The 13,102-nt window shown below is 35.1% G+C and overlaps 1 protein-coding gene across 1 annotated transcript in view; it reads right to left on the reverse strand.

Annotated features, from left to right (window-relative positions):
* The window catches only part of NAPB (NSF attachment protein beta), a 51,498-nt gene that overhangs the window by 23,065 nt on the left and 15,331 nt on the right, over positions 1-13,102 (reverse strand). Inside the window, exon 2 of the mRNA XM_036750522.1 lies at positions 2,204-2,283. Within this exon, the coding sequence (XP_036606417.1) occupies positions 2,204-2,283 (80 nt within the window). The remainder of the gene's footprint in view (positions 1-2,203; positions 2,284-13,102) is intronic.

A 13,102-nucleotide genomic window follows, 5' to 3' on the forward strand; every position in this document is an offset into this window, starting at 1 on the left:
TAGGAAACAATCAGGGAAAAGGTGGGATTTGAGATTGGATTGGGAAGATGAGTAAGATTTATATATACAAGAAGAGTTAAGAAAGGCACTTCCTTTAGGGGGCAGAAAATATCACAAAGGTGTGCAGATTGAAAAAAAAAAACTGACCTAGTCAAGAAACAATGAGAAGAGTACCTGGATTGTATATGTATGAATTATATGGGAATGCAAAGGAAGATACCTGCTTTTTTCAAGATACTTGTATTTTAAACCTTATATTTCTTTATGTAGTTATTTAACACTTGGCCACCCAATTTATATCTAAAATAGGCTCTCTCACGCAGCATAACAAAGAAAAACATTCAAAATAAAAGAACTTACACAATTAAAAGCACTAATAACAAACACCTACAGAATGTTCTCAAACTCTGAGTAATATATTCAATTATAGATGTCTGAATACAGCCCAACATCTGGGATTTTTCCATCTTTCTCGGTTTCTCCAAAAACCAATAATATATTGACTCTAAATTCTGCATATTTGCCTACCTTTAAAAAAAGATTTACTAAATTTTGTTTATTATTTGTAATCATTGCTATATAATGCCAAGAGAAATCTATCTAAAATTCTGAAGACTCAGAGGCACATATGGAAATCACAGTTAATCAGCTTATCTAGTTTCTTTAAATATAAATAAACATAGGCTTTAAAACAACTGAATTTTATTTTCCTTCAACACAGTATGATCTTTTCAGGTTCGTGACGCATCACTCTTATGAAATGAGCAATACATAATATGTAATACTTTTATTATCTCAAAATGTCTATCTCTTCTTGGAGGCAGTAGTCCAAAAAAGTATCAAGAGTTGGATAAATCGACTCTGCAATCACCAAAATATGGAATGTAGGTCTAATGTTAGTAATTTAATTTTTAAAAATTTAAGTTAAATAATTTTAAGGTTTCAGATTTAGAAAATAATATTAATTTTGTGGACAAATAAAATTAAATATCTTGCTTTCACATAAGTCCATATGTTTTGACAGTAAAGGAAAATAAGGTACACAGAATATGTGGACTGAATCTAAAAGCCTTCTTAAATCCAAAATCTGATACCATGATATGATTTAGGATAAACTATGTTTAAGAAAAAGTCACAGCAGTATCTTGCTCAAAAACAGTAACCATTTTGTTTCTACTTTAAAAAAAAACCCCTAACACCTACCTCCCCTTAATATGAATACACTAAAACCTGCTGCAAGAGGGAAAAATTAGGGCTCCTTACCACTATTTCTCTCTAAAACTAGCTTAGAAAAATAGTCATTTACTCAGAAAGAATAACTCATTTTTTGCAAATGAAAGTTGATTTTATTAACTTTACTATTTTTGAAACTCTATCACTGAAGGATTGGTTTAAGAAAAAAAAATGAGAGTTGATGCTTAGTCAACTTTACCACTATTATAATTTCCAAAGAAATATTTGTCCTAATGGGAATTGATAGTGATCAGAGACCACTGCCATCTGGTTCACATAAAGTAATTAGACATTCATTTAACTGTAAGATAAATGTTTAAATTTCTTTAAAAGTATTTCAAAATACATTTGACTAACCCATCCCGCTTTATTGAATTTTCTCCCTTGACCCTGTCCCCTTTCCAAAGTGTTTGTTTTGATTACCTCCACCCCCATCTGCCCTCCCCTCCATCATCCCCCCACCTTTTTTTTTTATCTTCCTCCCTCTTCTTCCCTGTGGGGTAAGATACCCATGAAAATCAATGCTGAAAACCAAATATGTTAAATAAATAAATTGCATTTAAAAAAAAATACATTTGACTATCTCTGTTCTTGTCCTCTTCTGATACAATGTGAATGCAACTGTCATGGTTATTCTTTCTTAATCTTAAGTTAATTTTTACTATTATAATCATCAGTTAACATTTACTGAATGCTCACTGCATTAAATGGTTTGGAGAAAATAAAGGAGTTGCAGTTTCCAGGTCTTAAAAAATAAACTAGGTTACTTTTTTGCTTATGTTTATTACTTCATTAGGACAGGTATTTGGTTGTCGTACTTGTAAATGACAATTTACCATCTATGTACTTTCATGGTGCTTACAATGCAGGATTTAGGTGGGCATAGCCCTCTCCTCTAAACAGAACTTAAGGCAGTGTATCATTTCTTGCTTTGAAAATACTGATCTTTTAAAAAAAAATCAATACATACCACTCCAATTTTTGGCCATCTTGAACATGTTTGCAGCTCTCGTATACATCTCACAAGCCTCTTCTATTCTTGTATTTCCTCTAAGAAAATTAATAAAAAAAAGACAAGGTCACTTTTGCCACTGCAATTAAAACTGTCATTCTTGCATAGGTAAGTCTTTCCTGACACTTCCCTTCCTCCCTACTCTGTCTCTAACATACTTTTCATTTTGAAGTACTCAGGCTGAGAAAGACTGAGTACTAGAGGATGAGTAGGCATGGATGGGTATGGCATTACATTATCTTTTTTTATTCCTAAACCACCCTTTCTTTCAAATTGCCCTAATTCTGCTGAGGACACCACTGACCATCCAGTCTCTTCGGTTCACTGTATTACCCTTGATTCCTCACTCAACTGAAAAGCCTCTCCTTCAAAGTTACTCACAATCAATTTGTTGACACTTCAGATGGCCTTTTCTCAATTTTCATCCTTTTTAAGCATCCTGCAGAATTTTGTACCACTTATTACTCTATTTCCCTAAATAATTATTCTCTCCTGACTTGTGAGACTGTTCTCTTGTTTCTTCTACCTCTATGACCATTCCTTCTTAGCTCCTTTATCTGGATTATCATCTACATCATGCTCTATAACTATGAGTATACACAAAAAGCTCTGTCCTAAGACCTCGTCTCTTCCCTCTGAACACTCTTTCACTTGGTATCAGCTCCTAGGGGTTTGATAATCATCTCTTTGCAAAGACAACTCCCAAATCTACATATCCAGCCCCAATCTCTTCCCTGATCTCTAGTCCAACATCACTAACTACCTATAAGACATTCTAAATACCATGTCCCATAAACATGTCAAACTTAACATTTCCAAAAGAAAACTCATTATCTTTCTCCCAAACTCATTCCTCTTTTGAACTTTCCTATTTCCATTAAGAGTACCACCATTCTTCTAGTCATCCAGGTTAATGACTTTGGCATTATAACCTTGACACCTCATTTTCCCTCATATCACATGTATGATCAGGTGCCAAATCTTGTCATTTCTAACCACAATGTATTTCTCCTATTTATTCCTTCCTCTCTACTTACACTAGTTAAGGCCATTATTATCTCTCGGATTGTTGCAACAGCTTCCTTATTAGTCTCCCTGACTCTCCCTCTCTAATTCATTCTACACAAAATTGTCAAAATGATTTTTCTAAAGTGTAGGGTTTGTTTTTGTAAACCATGTCACTTCCCTACTCAAACACCATTACCATTAACTTTCAGGTCAAATATTATCTCATCTTTATCTCATCCTCTAATTTCTATTTTAACATCATCTTACAGTATATGTAATTATTAGTACAGTAGTATAATTGAATAATTTATAAACAAGTAAAACTCCCTACATTGGAAGTGCAAACTAATTTTTTAAAGTTATGGGGTATACATTGGATTTTAAAGTTATGGGGTACACATTGGACAGCCAATCCACCATGTTGAGAACAAGCACAGCAGACAGACAATGAGGTGGGTCTATAATTGAACAAGAAGAAGAGCGTGGGCTAGATATCATTTGGGAAATTGCACAGTGTTTTCAATGGTTCCAAGTTGCTCCTTGGCACACAAAAAATATCCTACTCAAACATTAATGTTCTATGACTGATGTATGGCTTCAAATCTCAGAATGTCACAATCTTTGAAGAATCAAAGTTATAAATGATTGAGTGGCAAAGGAGAGTTGTAGTAGGTACATATAATTATAACATATATCCAATGATGACCTATCTATGCAAAGTAGTATAAGATATATATGTGTGTATATATATCACTAGGTAAGTTATAATCAGAGAAACAGATAAGGTAGTGAGAAACTACAAAATGAAAATAAAAATGAAAAAATAATAAGAAATAAAAAAACTTAAAAATCATGAATAGAACTAGGTCAGAAATCAGAGACTTTGGTATAGAACTGAAAACCACAATAACAGCAGACTATCAAACCGTTATCTAGAGAAGCAGTGACCCCGAGAAAGTAAAAACAAAAACTGATTGGAAATGCAAAAATACAGAATCAGAAGAAAAATTGGTAGCAGAAAAGCAAAAAGAAATATTAAAAGAATACAGTATTCCTACACAACAATCCAACAAGCCAAAATGACTAACCTTGAGGAAAGCATGCACAGAGTTTGCTGAAGGAACATAGGCCTCTCAGAAGAACAAAACAAATAAAAAATCTGAAAACAATACTGTAGGAAATAAATAGAAGAGAGCTGTGCAGAACTTTTGAATAAAGATAACAAAGCACTGATGTATCAAATCCACAGATCATCACCAGAAAAGAAATCCAAGTTATACTGTAGCTAAAATTTCCAATTTCAATTAAAAAAAATAAAATTTGCAAGCAGCCCAGAGAAACATGAATGAATTACAACTCAAATAACCCAGATATGGGTTAATGTCATGCAGATATGAAACTGGAGAAAAGAATGGAATAACAGTATAATCTAAAAAACAAAGGAAGTTAAAACAAAACCCAAAATTGTAATCCTACAAAAATAAACCTAATAATTGATGAAAATGACATTCAAGAAAACAGAGGCAAACTTTGAGATATTTCTCTCACCTCATCAACACAAGATGAACAGAATATCTGACTTACAAATACCCCAAAACAAGAAACACTCAAAAAAGTGGAAAATAAACACAATTATCAAGAAAATACCAAGGGAATTAATTCCTTCATGTTTTTAGCAAGTCAAGACATCACTCTAGTGAGGTCATTGGTCCTCTTTGAGAACAAAGGACCACCACTACCACCAAGGTTATTGTTACCAAAAAACAACAAGGCAGGTAGGTGGCAGAGTGGACAGAGTGCTGGGCCTGGAGTAAGGCTCATCTTCCTGAGTTCAAATCTGGCCTCAGACACTTATTTGCTGTGGGACCCTGAACAAGTCACTTAACTCTGTTTGCCCTCAGTTTCCTCATCTATAAAATGAGATGGAGAAGAAATGGCAAACCATTCTAGTACGTTTGCCAAGAAAACCCTAAATGGGGTCACCAAGACTCAGACATAATTGAAAACAATTGAACAACAACAAACCAAAAGAAAAAAAAGAACTGGGGTAAAAGAATAATAAAGAATCATCATCAATGCAGAAAAAGGTTTAAGAGACTAAAGATTTAAGGAGAAATTCAAAGAATCTGAAGAAGCGAAGAACTGAATTAATGGATTAAATCCTATGACCTCCTATGAGTGAATCAATATTTTTTTGTGTGTGTGTGTAAAGGAAAACAAAGCAGGAAGTCAGGTGAAAAGGGAGAGAAAAAGTAAGAAACGGGGCAGCTAGGTGGTGCAGTGAGTAGAGCACCAGCCCTGGAGTCAGGAGGACCTGAGTTCAAATATGACCTCAGACACTTGATACATGTACTAGCTGTGTGACCTTGGGCAAGTCACTTAACCCCAACTGCCCTGCCCCAAAAAAAATGCTTTAAAAAAAAAGGAAAAGTAAGAAACAAAGTAGAGCTAGAGACATATCCCCAAATTCATAAAGGAAGAGTAAGGAGAAAAACTTGGTACTTCTAAAGGTCTACCCTCAGGAGAATATCTCAACTACGACTGCTATGATTCATTTCATAATCTTTCATTTCAGTTACTATGATCCTTATGAATTACATAAGGATATGTTTGCTGTAGCTCCAACTGTCACCCTTCCTCTGGAAATATAAATGAATTGATATTGCTTCCTAATGAATATTTACATACATACACAAATTATATATTGCTATATTAATAACAAGAGGCATTTTCCCCATACTAAGATCTGTGGTAGGAGTGGCATCTGTACTGTGTAGGTGAAGCTAGTTTTCCTTCAAGCGAGGCAAGGAGACTGTCCAAAAGAACTTGGTTGGTTGGTCGTGACCCCATATGGGGTCTTAACCCCACAGTTTAAGAAGTGCTGAAGGGGTCACGAGTGGAAAAAGTTTAAGAAGCCCTGATCTAGAGGGCTATGATTTGAACCATTGGTGTGGCTTTCTGACTTAACATTGCTACCCTAGTAAAGGTGGAGGTGATGATGAAGAAAGGACTGGCATCAATTTTAGTTAGTAACTATATCCTTTTAAACTGCTTACTCTAAGAAAATTTATTTTTATTGAATTTTATGGTCCACAAATGTTTCACTATGTCCAATCTCAAGTCTGAATTCCTGAACTGGCCTGAGCTATGCCTAGGATGCTATATTGATGAAGGTTGACTGGGCTGGACAGGGCCATGGGGACAGAGGTCCTAAAGGAAATAGTAATTTATACGAGGGACAAAAGGTAGAAGACAAACCTAAGAAAATCCAGGGTCCAACGTGCTCAGTTAAGTTTTAATGAGCATGCTAGATGGGGAAAATTCAGATGATTCCACATATAGTACATATTAAGCTACCAACTCTTGAGTCTCCACAATCTAAAAAGGAGACTCAGAAGTTTAATGGACTCTGAGTTCTAGAGAGCCCGTATTCATCACCTAGGTATCCTGATAGTAAGTCACATGAAAGTCCTCCTCTTTTGAGATAGGCCTAGGATAGGGTTGAGCTCTGGAAGAGGTATAGTAATAATAGGACTGGACCATCAAAAGCATCTCCTTTTGGGGACAATGAATTTGGTTAATGCCTTCTACCATATACAGTTATCTATGGGGCATATTAGTGGACATCAAAAACATCATTTGCCATCTACTGAACTCAGGTGGACACCCCTGAAGAAGAGAAACGATTTAGGAATTGGGTCCATCAGTCTGAACACAGAGGCTGTCATGCTATATTGCAATGACTGGTCGTATAATCCCTTTAACTAAGGATGAAGCAGCTACTTCTATTCAAGAATGTTTCTTGTGTCAGAGCATTAGGATGGCATGATTCTGCATAGTTCTTAACTTGCCTCTAAGTAGTGAATTGATTATAATGGCCCTTTTCCTCTATCTCCAGATGTGACTCACTGCAGCTGATACTTAATCAGAATATGGCACTGCAATGCCAATCAAATCTGCTACCACAACAGCCACTGTCAAAGATCTTAATATATTAAAAATTAAAATAGTAATATATTATCAAAGATCTTAATATATTTCTTTTTTATGGGCAGTCCCCCTGCACCAATGCCTCTGACCAGTGAACTCATTTTACTACAACTAAAGGGTGTAATAGATAAAGTGCTGGGCCTGGACTCAGGAAAACAATAGGAAGGAAGTAAATAGGTATTTTTATTAAATACCTCTTATGTGCCAGATACTGTGCTAAGCACTTTACAATATTATGTCATTTGATCCTCACAATAACCCTAAAGAGTCCTCAGATACTTAGTAGCTATGTGACCATGGGCAAGTTACTTAACCTCTGTCTGTCTCAGTTTCTTCAAGTGTAAAATAGGGATAATAATAGCACCTGCCTCTCAGGATTGTTATGAGGATCAAATGAGATAATATTTGTAACGCACTTAGTACAGTGCCTAGTACATAGCAACTTCGTAAGCACAGCCCTGATTATCAGTTTTAGATGCCCTCCCCACTAGGAGCTGAGTCTACGAGGAATTGGCATTATCCCAGGAGGAGGAAGGCTCCTCTGAGCCAGGCAGTAGTTCCTTGGATTTAGCTTCCAGAAAGTCTTTGCTGATAAGGGCACACTACTTTTATATCTAGTTCCATTGTTAAATAGAATTAGCATATTCAGGACTGAGTTTACTTGGGTGCCCTTGAAAAAATGGTTGTTACTTTGCCAGAGGCTAAGATCTCTAGTCTTAACCCCCTTGTTAAGCCTCTTCCGTTAATCTAGTGGATCTCTGCCTATAAAAAGTCAGCCTTGTAAGAACCATAGTTTTGCCTGGTTCAATGATGACTGCCTGCTATGAGAGAGGAATGCATATCAACTTCTGTGGTCATTTATTAATCCAGTAACAGAATATCCTGAGAGATGGGAGTCCTGACAAATCTTCCCAGTGGGATAAACTGTGAACCACATAAGTAATGTATAAAAGTCTTAAAAGACAGGGCAGATAAAATCTTATCTATATTGAATACTGGGCAGCCATGTCCCTTGCAGTCATTCCTTATTTTGTTCCCTGTAGTAAGTTACACATGCCTTGCAATTATTTGTCAGCTCACAAGGTTCTATACGTTCTAAGGAAATGCTTTAGGTCCTCATTAATTAGCAGGACTCCTTTCCCCAAAATGGTTTAGAAAGCCCCTTCCCAAAAGCAGCCTGGGGAACCAATGAGTGGTACTTTTGGGAAGTGTATTACTTCCGAATGCCATGGGAACCTTGGGGTGAAACTGTTTTTACATAATTACCTGAAATGTGAATTTGCTTGGAAGAAAGGCAATCCCTTAGCTGATCTGGTAGGAATCCAGGGTTGAAGGTTAAACTTAAGGGTAAGTCTTTATTCAAGGAAAATACAAGAATGGGAAGCCGTTCCTAACCCTAAAAATCAATCTGCTCATCATTTCTTACACAACGGTAGTATTCCATTACAATCATATTATTCAGCCATTATCCAATTGATTGGCATTCCTTGAATTTCTAGTTCCTTGCCACCACAAAGAGAACTGCTACAAATATTTCTATATATATATATATATATATATAGATTCTTCTCCTTTTTCTCTGATCACCTTGGGAAACAGATCTAATAGTGGTATTTCTGGATCAAAGGGTATAGACAGTTTTATAACTCTTTGGTCATAATTTCAAATTGTTCTCCAAAATGGCTGGATCAGTTTACAGTCCACCAGTGTATGCATGTCCCAATTTTCCTACATTCCCTCCAACATTTGTCATTTCCCCCTTCTATCATTTTAGCCAATCTGATAGGTGTAAGATGGTATCTCAAAGTTGTTTTAATTTGCATTTCTCTAATCAATAATTATTATTTTTTTATATGACTATATATATTTCTAATTTCTTCCTCCAAAAACTGCCTGTTCATATATTTTGAGTATTTATCAATTGATGATGACTGATATTCTTACGAATTTGACAAAGTTCTCTATGTATATGAGATATGAAACCTTTATCCAGGGAATTGTCTATAAAAATGTTTTCCACAATTTCCTGCTTTCTAATCTTGGCTACATTGGTTTTATTTGTATAAAATCTTTTTATTTAATGTAATCAAAATTATTCATTTTATGTTCTCACAATGTTCTCTATCTCTCATTTATTCATAAATTCTTTTATCCATAAATCTAATGGGTAATATGTTCCATGTTCTTTTGATTTACTTATGATGTCTCTCTTTATGTCTAGGTCATGTATCAATTTTCACTTTATCTTGGAAAACAGTATAAGGTATTGGTCTATACCTAGTTTCTGCCAGGCTACTTTCCATTTTTCCCAACAATTTTTACCAATGAATTCTTATCCCCAAAGCTTTAATCTTTACATTTATGAAACACGAGGTTACTATAATCACTCACTACAGTCTATTGTATATCTACTCTATTCCACTAATTTAATCTACCATTCTATTCCTTAGTTAGTACCTGGTAGTTTTGATAATTACTGACATAATACAGTTTAAGATCTGGCACTGTGAGATCTCCTTCCTTTACATTTTTTTTCATTAATTCCTTTGATATTCTTGACCTTTTGTTCTTCCAAATGACTTCTGTTATTATTTTTTCTACATCAATAAAATAATCGTTTGGCAATTTAATTGGGATAGCACTGAATAAGTAGATTAATTTAGGTAGAATTGTCTTTTTTATTATATTGGCTTTGCTCACCCATGAACAACTGATATTTTTCTAATTATGTAAATCTGACTTTATTTGTATAAAAGGTGCTTTATAATTATGCTCATATACTTCCTGAATTTATTCTTGGCAGTTATGCTCCCAGGTATTTTATACTGTCTCTACGGTTATTTTAAATGAACTATCTCTTACTATCTCTTCTTACAGGGCTTTGTTGGTGATATATAGAAATGCTGATGATTTATATCAGTTTATTTTATATTCTGCTACTTTGCTAAAAATTATTGTTCCAACTTGCTTTTTAGTTCAATATCCAGAATTTTCCTAGTATACCACCACACCATCTGCAAAAAGAGAGTTTTATCACCTTGTTGCCTATTTTGATTTCTTCAACTTCTTTTTCTTCTCTTATTGCTATTGCTAGCATTTCTAATACAATATTGAACAATATAGGTGATAATAGGCATCTTTGTTCCACTCCTGATCTTATTCTAGCTTACCTCTGTTACAGATGATGCTCGCTGATGGTTTTAGGTAGATACTTCTTATCATTTTTAAGGAAAAATCCATTTATAGCCTATGCTTTCAAGTGTTTTTTAATAGGAATGAGTCTTGTATTTTGTCAAAAGCTTTTTATGCATCTATTGATATAATCATGTGATTTTTGTAACTTTTGTTATTAATCAATTATGTCAATAGTTTTCCTTATCTTGAACCAGGCCTGCATTTCTGGGGCATGTGTGTGTGTGTATTTCCCCTCTCCCCCTGCCCCTGGTCATAACGTATAATCTTTCTGACATAACTAGCTAGTATTTGATTTACGGTTTTTGTATCAATATTCATTAGTGAAACTGGTCTGTAATTTTCTTTCTCTGTTTTTGCTCTTCCTGGTTTAGTTATCAGCACCATATTTGTTTCATAAAAAGCCTCCTTCTTTGCCTATTATTCCAAATAATTTATTTAATATTGGAATTAGTTGATCTTTAAATGTTTGGCAGAATTCACTTAAGTCCATCTGGTTCTGAAGCATTTTTCTTAGGAAACTCATTTATGGCCTGTTCAATTTCTTTTTCTAAAATAGGCTTGTTTAGATATTCTATTTCCTCTTCTATCTGGGCAGTTTATGTCTTTGTCACTCAAATTGCTAAGTTTATTGGCATATAATTGGGCAAAATAACTCCTAATAGCTGCTTTAATTTTATCTTCATTAATGGTATATCGACCTTTTTAATTTTTTTTCTCTCTCTTTTTATAATCATATTAACCAATAGTTTATCTATTTTATTGTTTGTTTTTTATGAAACCAATTCCTAGTTTTATTTATTAATTTAGTGGTTTTCTTACATTCAGAAAAAGAGCCTAGACCCTACACATTCCAGATCAGCTGTTTTTCTAATGAGATATTTCACATTCTATTCTATTTTTCATTCTTTTGATTTTGTTTTATTATTTCTTGATGTTTTATGAAGTTATTAGTTTCTCCTTGCCCAATTCCAAGTTTTAAGGAAGTATATTTTTTGGTAAGTTTTTGTATTTCTTTTTCCAATTGGTTGACTTTCTTTTCATAATTTCTTGCTTTTCTTGCATTACTCATTTCTTTTCTCAATTTTTCCTCAACCTCTCTTATTTGCTTTTAAAGTCTTTTTAAAACTCTTCCAAGAACTCTTTTTGGGCTTGTGACCATTTTACATTCCTCTCTGAAGCTTTATAGGAAGCTGTTTTATCTTCTTCTGAGTTGGAAACCTGATCATCTCTATCACCATAGTAGCTATGAGTTCTTTCTCTGTTTTTTACTCATTTTTTTAAACTGCCTATATCTTGCCTGTTGCTGTTAAGTTTATGAGTGGGGCTCTGATCCCAGCATGTGAGGGATAGAGCTCTATCTGGGGGGCCTTTGACTTCTGATTCTTCCAATGTTCTATAATCCAAGGCCAGGTGTGGTCACTGTTTCTCTGATTCATACCTTGGTCTCTAAGTGACTTCAGGCACTTCTCTCCACCCCATGCCATGACCAGGGCTGCTGCCACAACACATATTCTTGCTTCCTGAGGTTCCTCAGGCAGCTTTAAGCATCAGCTGGCCCCTTTTGCCTGGAACCAAAACCAGGGACTCTACTTTCCTGCCAGTGACCACAATCAGCAGAGCCCCCATCCCTCTGCAACTACAATCACCAGCATGTGCTCACTCTTCGTTGGAAGCAACCATAGTCTGGGACCACAGTGCCATACCAGCAGAGGCTCCTTTAATCTTTCTATGACCAGCTGCCAAACCCCAATACCATCAGTGATGTGAAAGCTTCCCAAGGTAAGGCTGCCACCTGCACAGTTGCCCCCAGAGCTTGCTGTTTGTTGACTGGGCCTGCTGGAGGTAACTGCACTTCAGTTGAGAAGATCATGACCCTGGGAGATTAAATCTTTCCTAACACCCTTCCAAGCTGTCTGAGGTTGGACAACTGCTTTATCCCAACTTTTAATTATTTCTGCTGCTCTAAAATTTACTTTAAGGCATTATTTTAAGTTATTTGTGGGGAAATTTGGGAGAGCCACATAGCTTCCTGCCTTAAAATTTACCATCTTCCCACAATTCCCTCTGTCCTCACTTTTCTATGACCACTTTATTATACATTATTTGACATCACATTCATAAGACCTTGACACATTCTTTAATTCTTCATTATGAAATGATACTTTCATCAACCAGAGCATCCCTGATGAATACTCCATTTCCCCAAGACTAGCCTTGCTTATTCAATGCAATTTAAATCAGGTGAGCACCTAGACCATTAAAGCATTTTTATCTCTATCACTTGCACACAATTCTTAAACCTTCATATTGTGTAGCAATACTGCAATGTCATGCTGCAGTATTCATTTGTGAATTTAATTCCAAAACAATTTTGCTTCTCAGTATATCAACATATTAATCAGTGTTCAACATTTCCTGATGAGAGCAAGACCAGCAGACCTACTAGAAGTGAAAATTCCCAAAAGATTTTTTTAGGAAGATGTTTTACAATCCAATAAATATGGCCAAATCTTAAAAGGTTTACTCGGATTTCTTCTGACAACAGTTTTGGTATACCTCCAATGAAAAAGTGAGTTTTCATCAGTAAAGATTATCTATGTTTAGTCTTCACTATTCCAGTCTTTGGACTATCTTGCCAATAGCAAGAATATTTTTATTCCTAGC

Source organism: Trichosurus vulpecula, chromosome 3 (assembly GCF_011100635.1).
Source record: "Trichosurus vulpecula isolate mTriVul1 chromosome 3, mTriVul1.pri, whole genome shotgun sequence".
NCBI lineage: Eukaryota > Metazoa > Chordata > Mammalia > Diprotodontia > Phalangeridae > Trichosurus > Trichosurus vulpecula.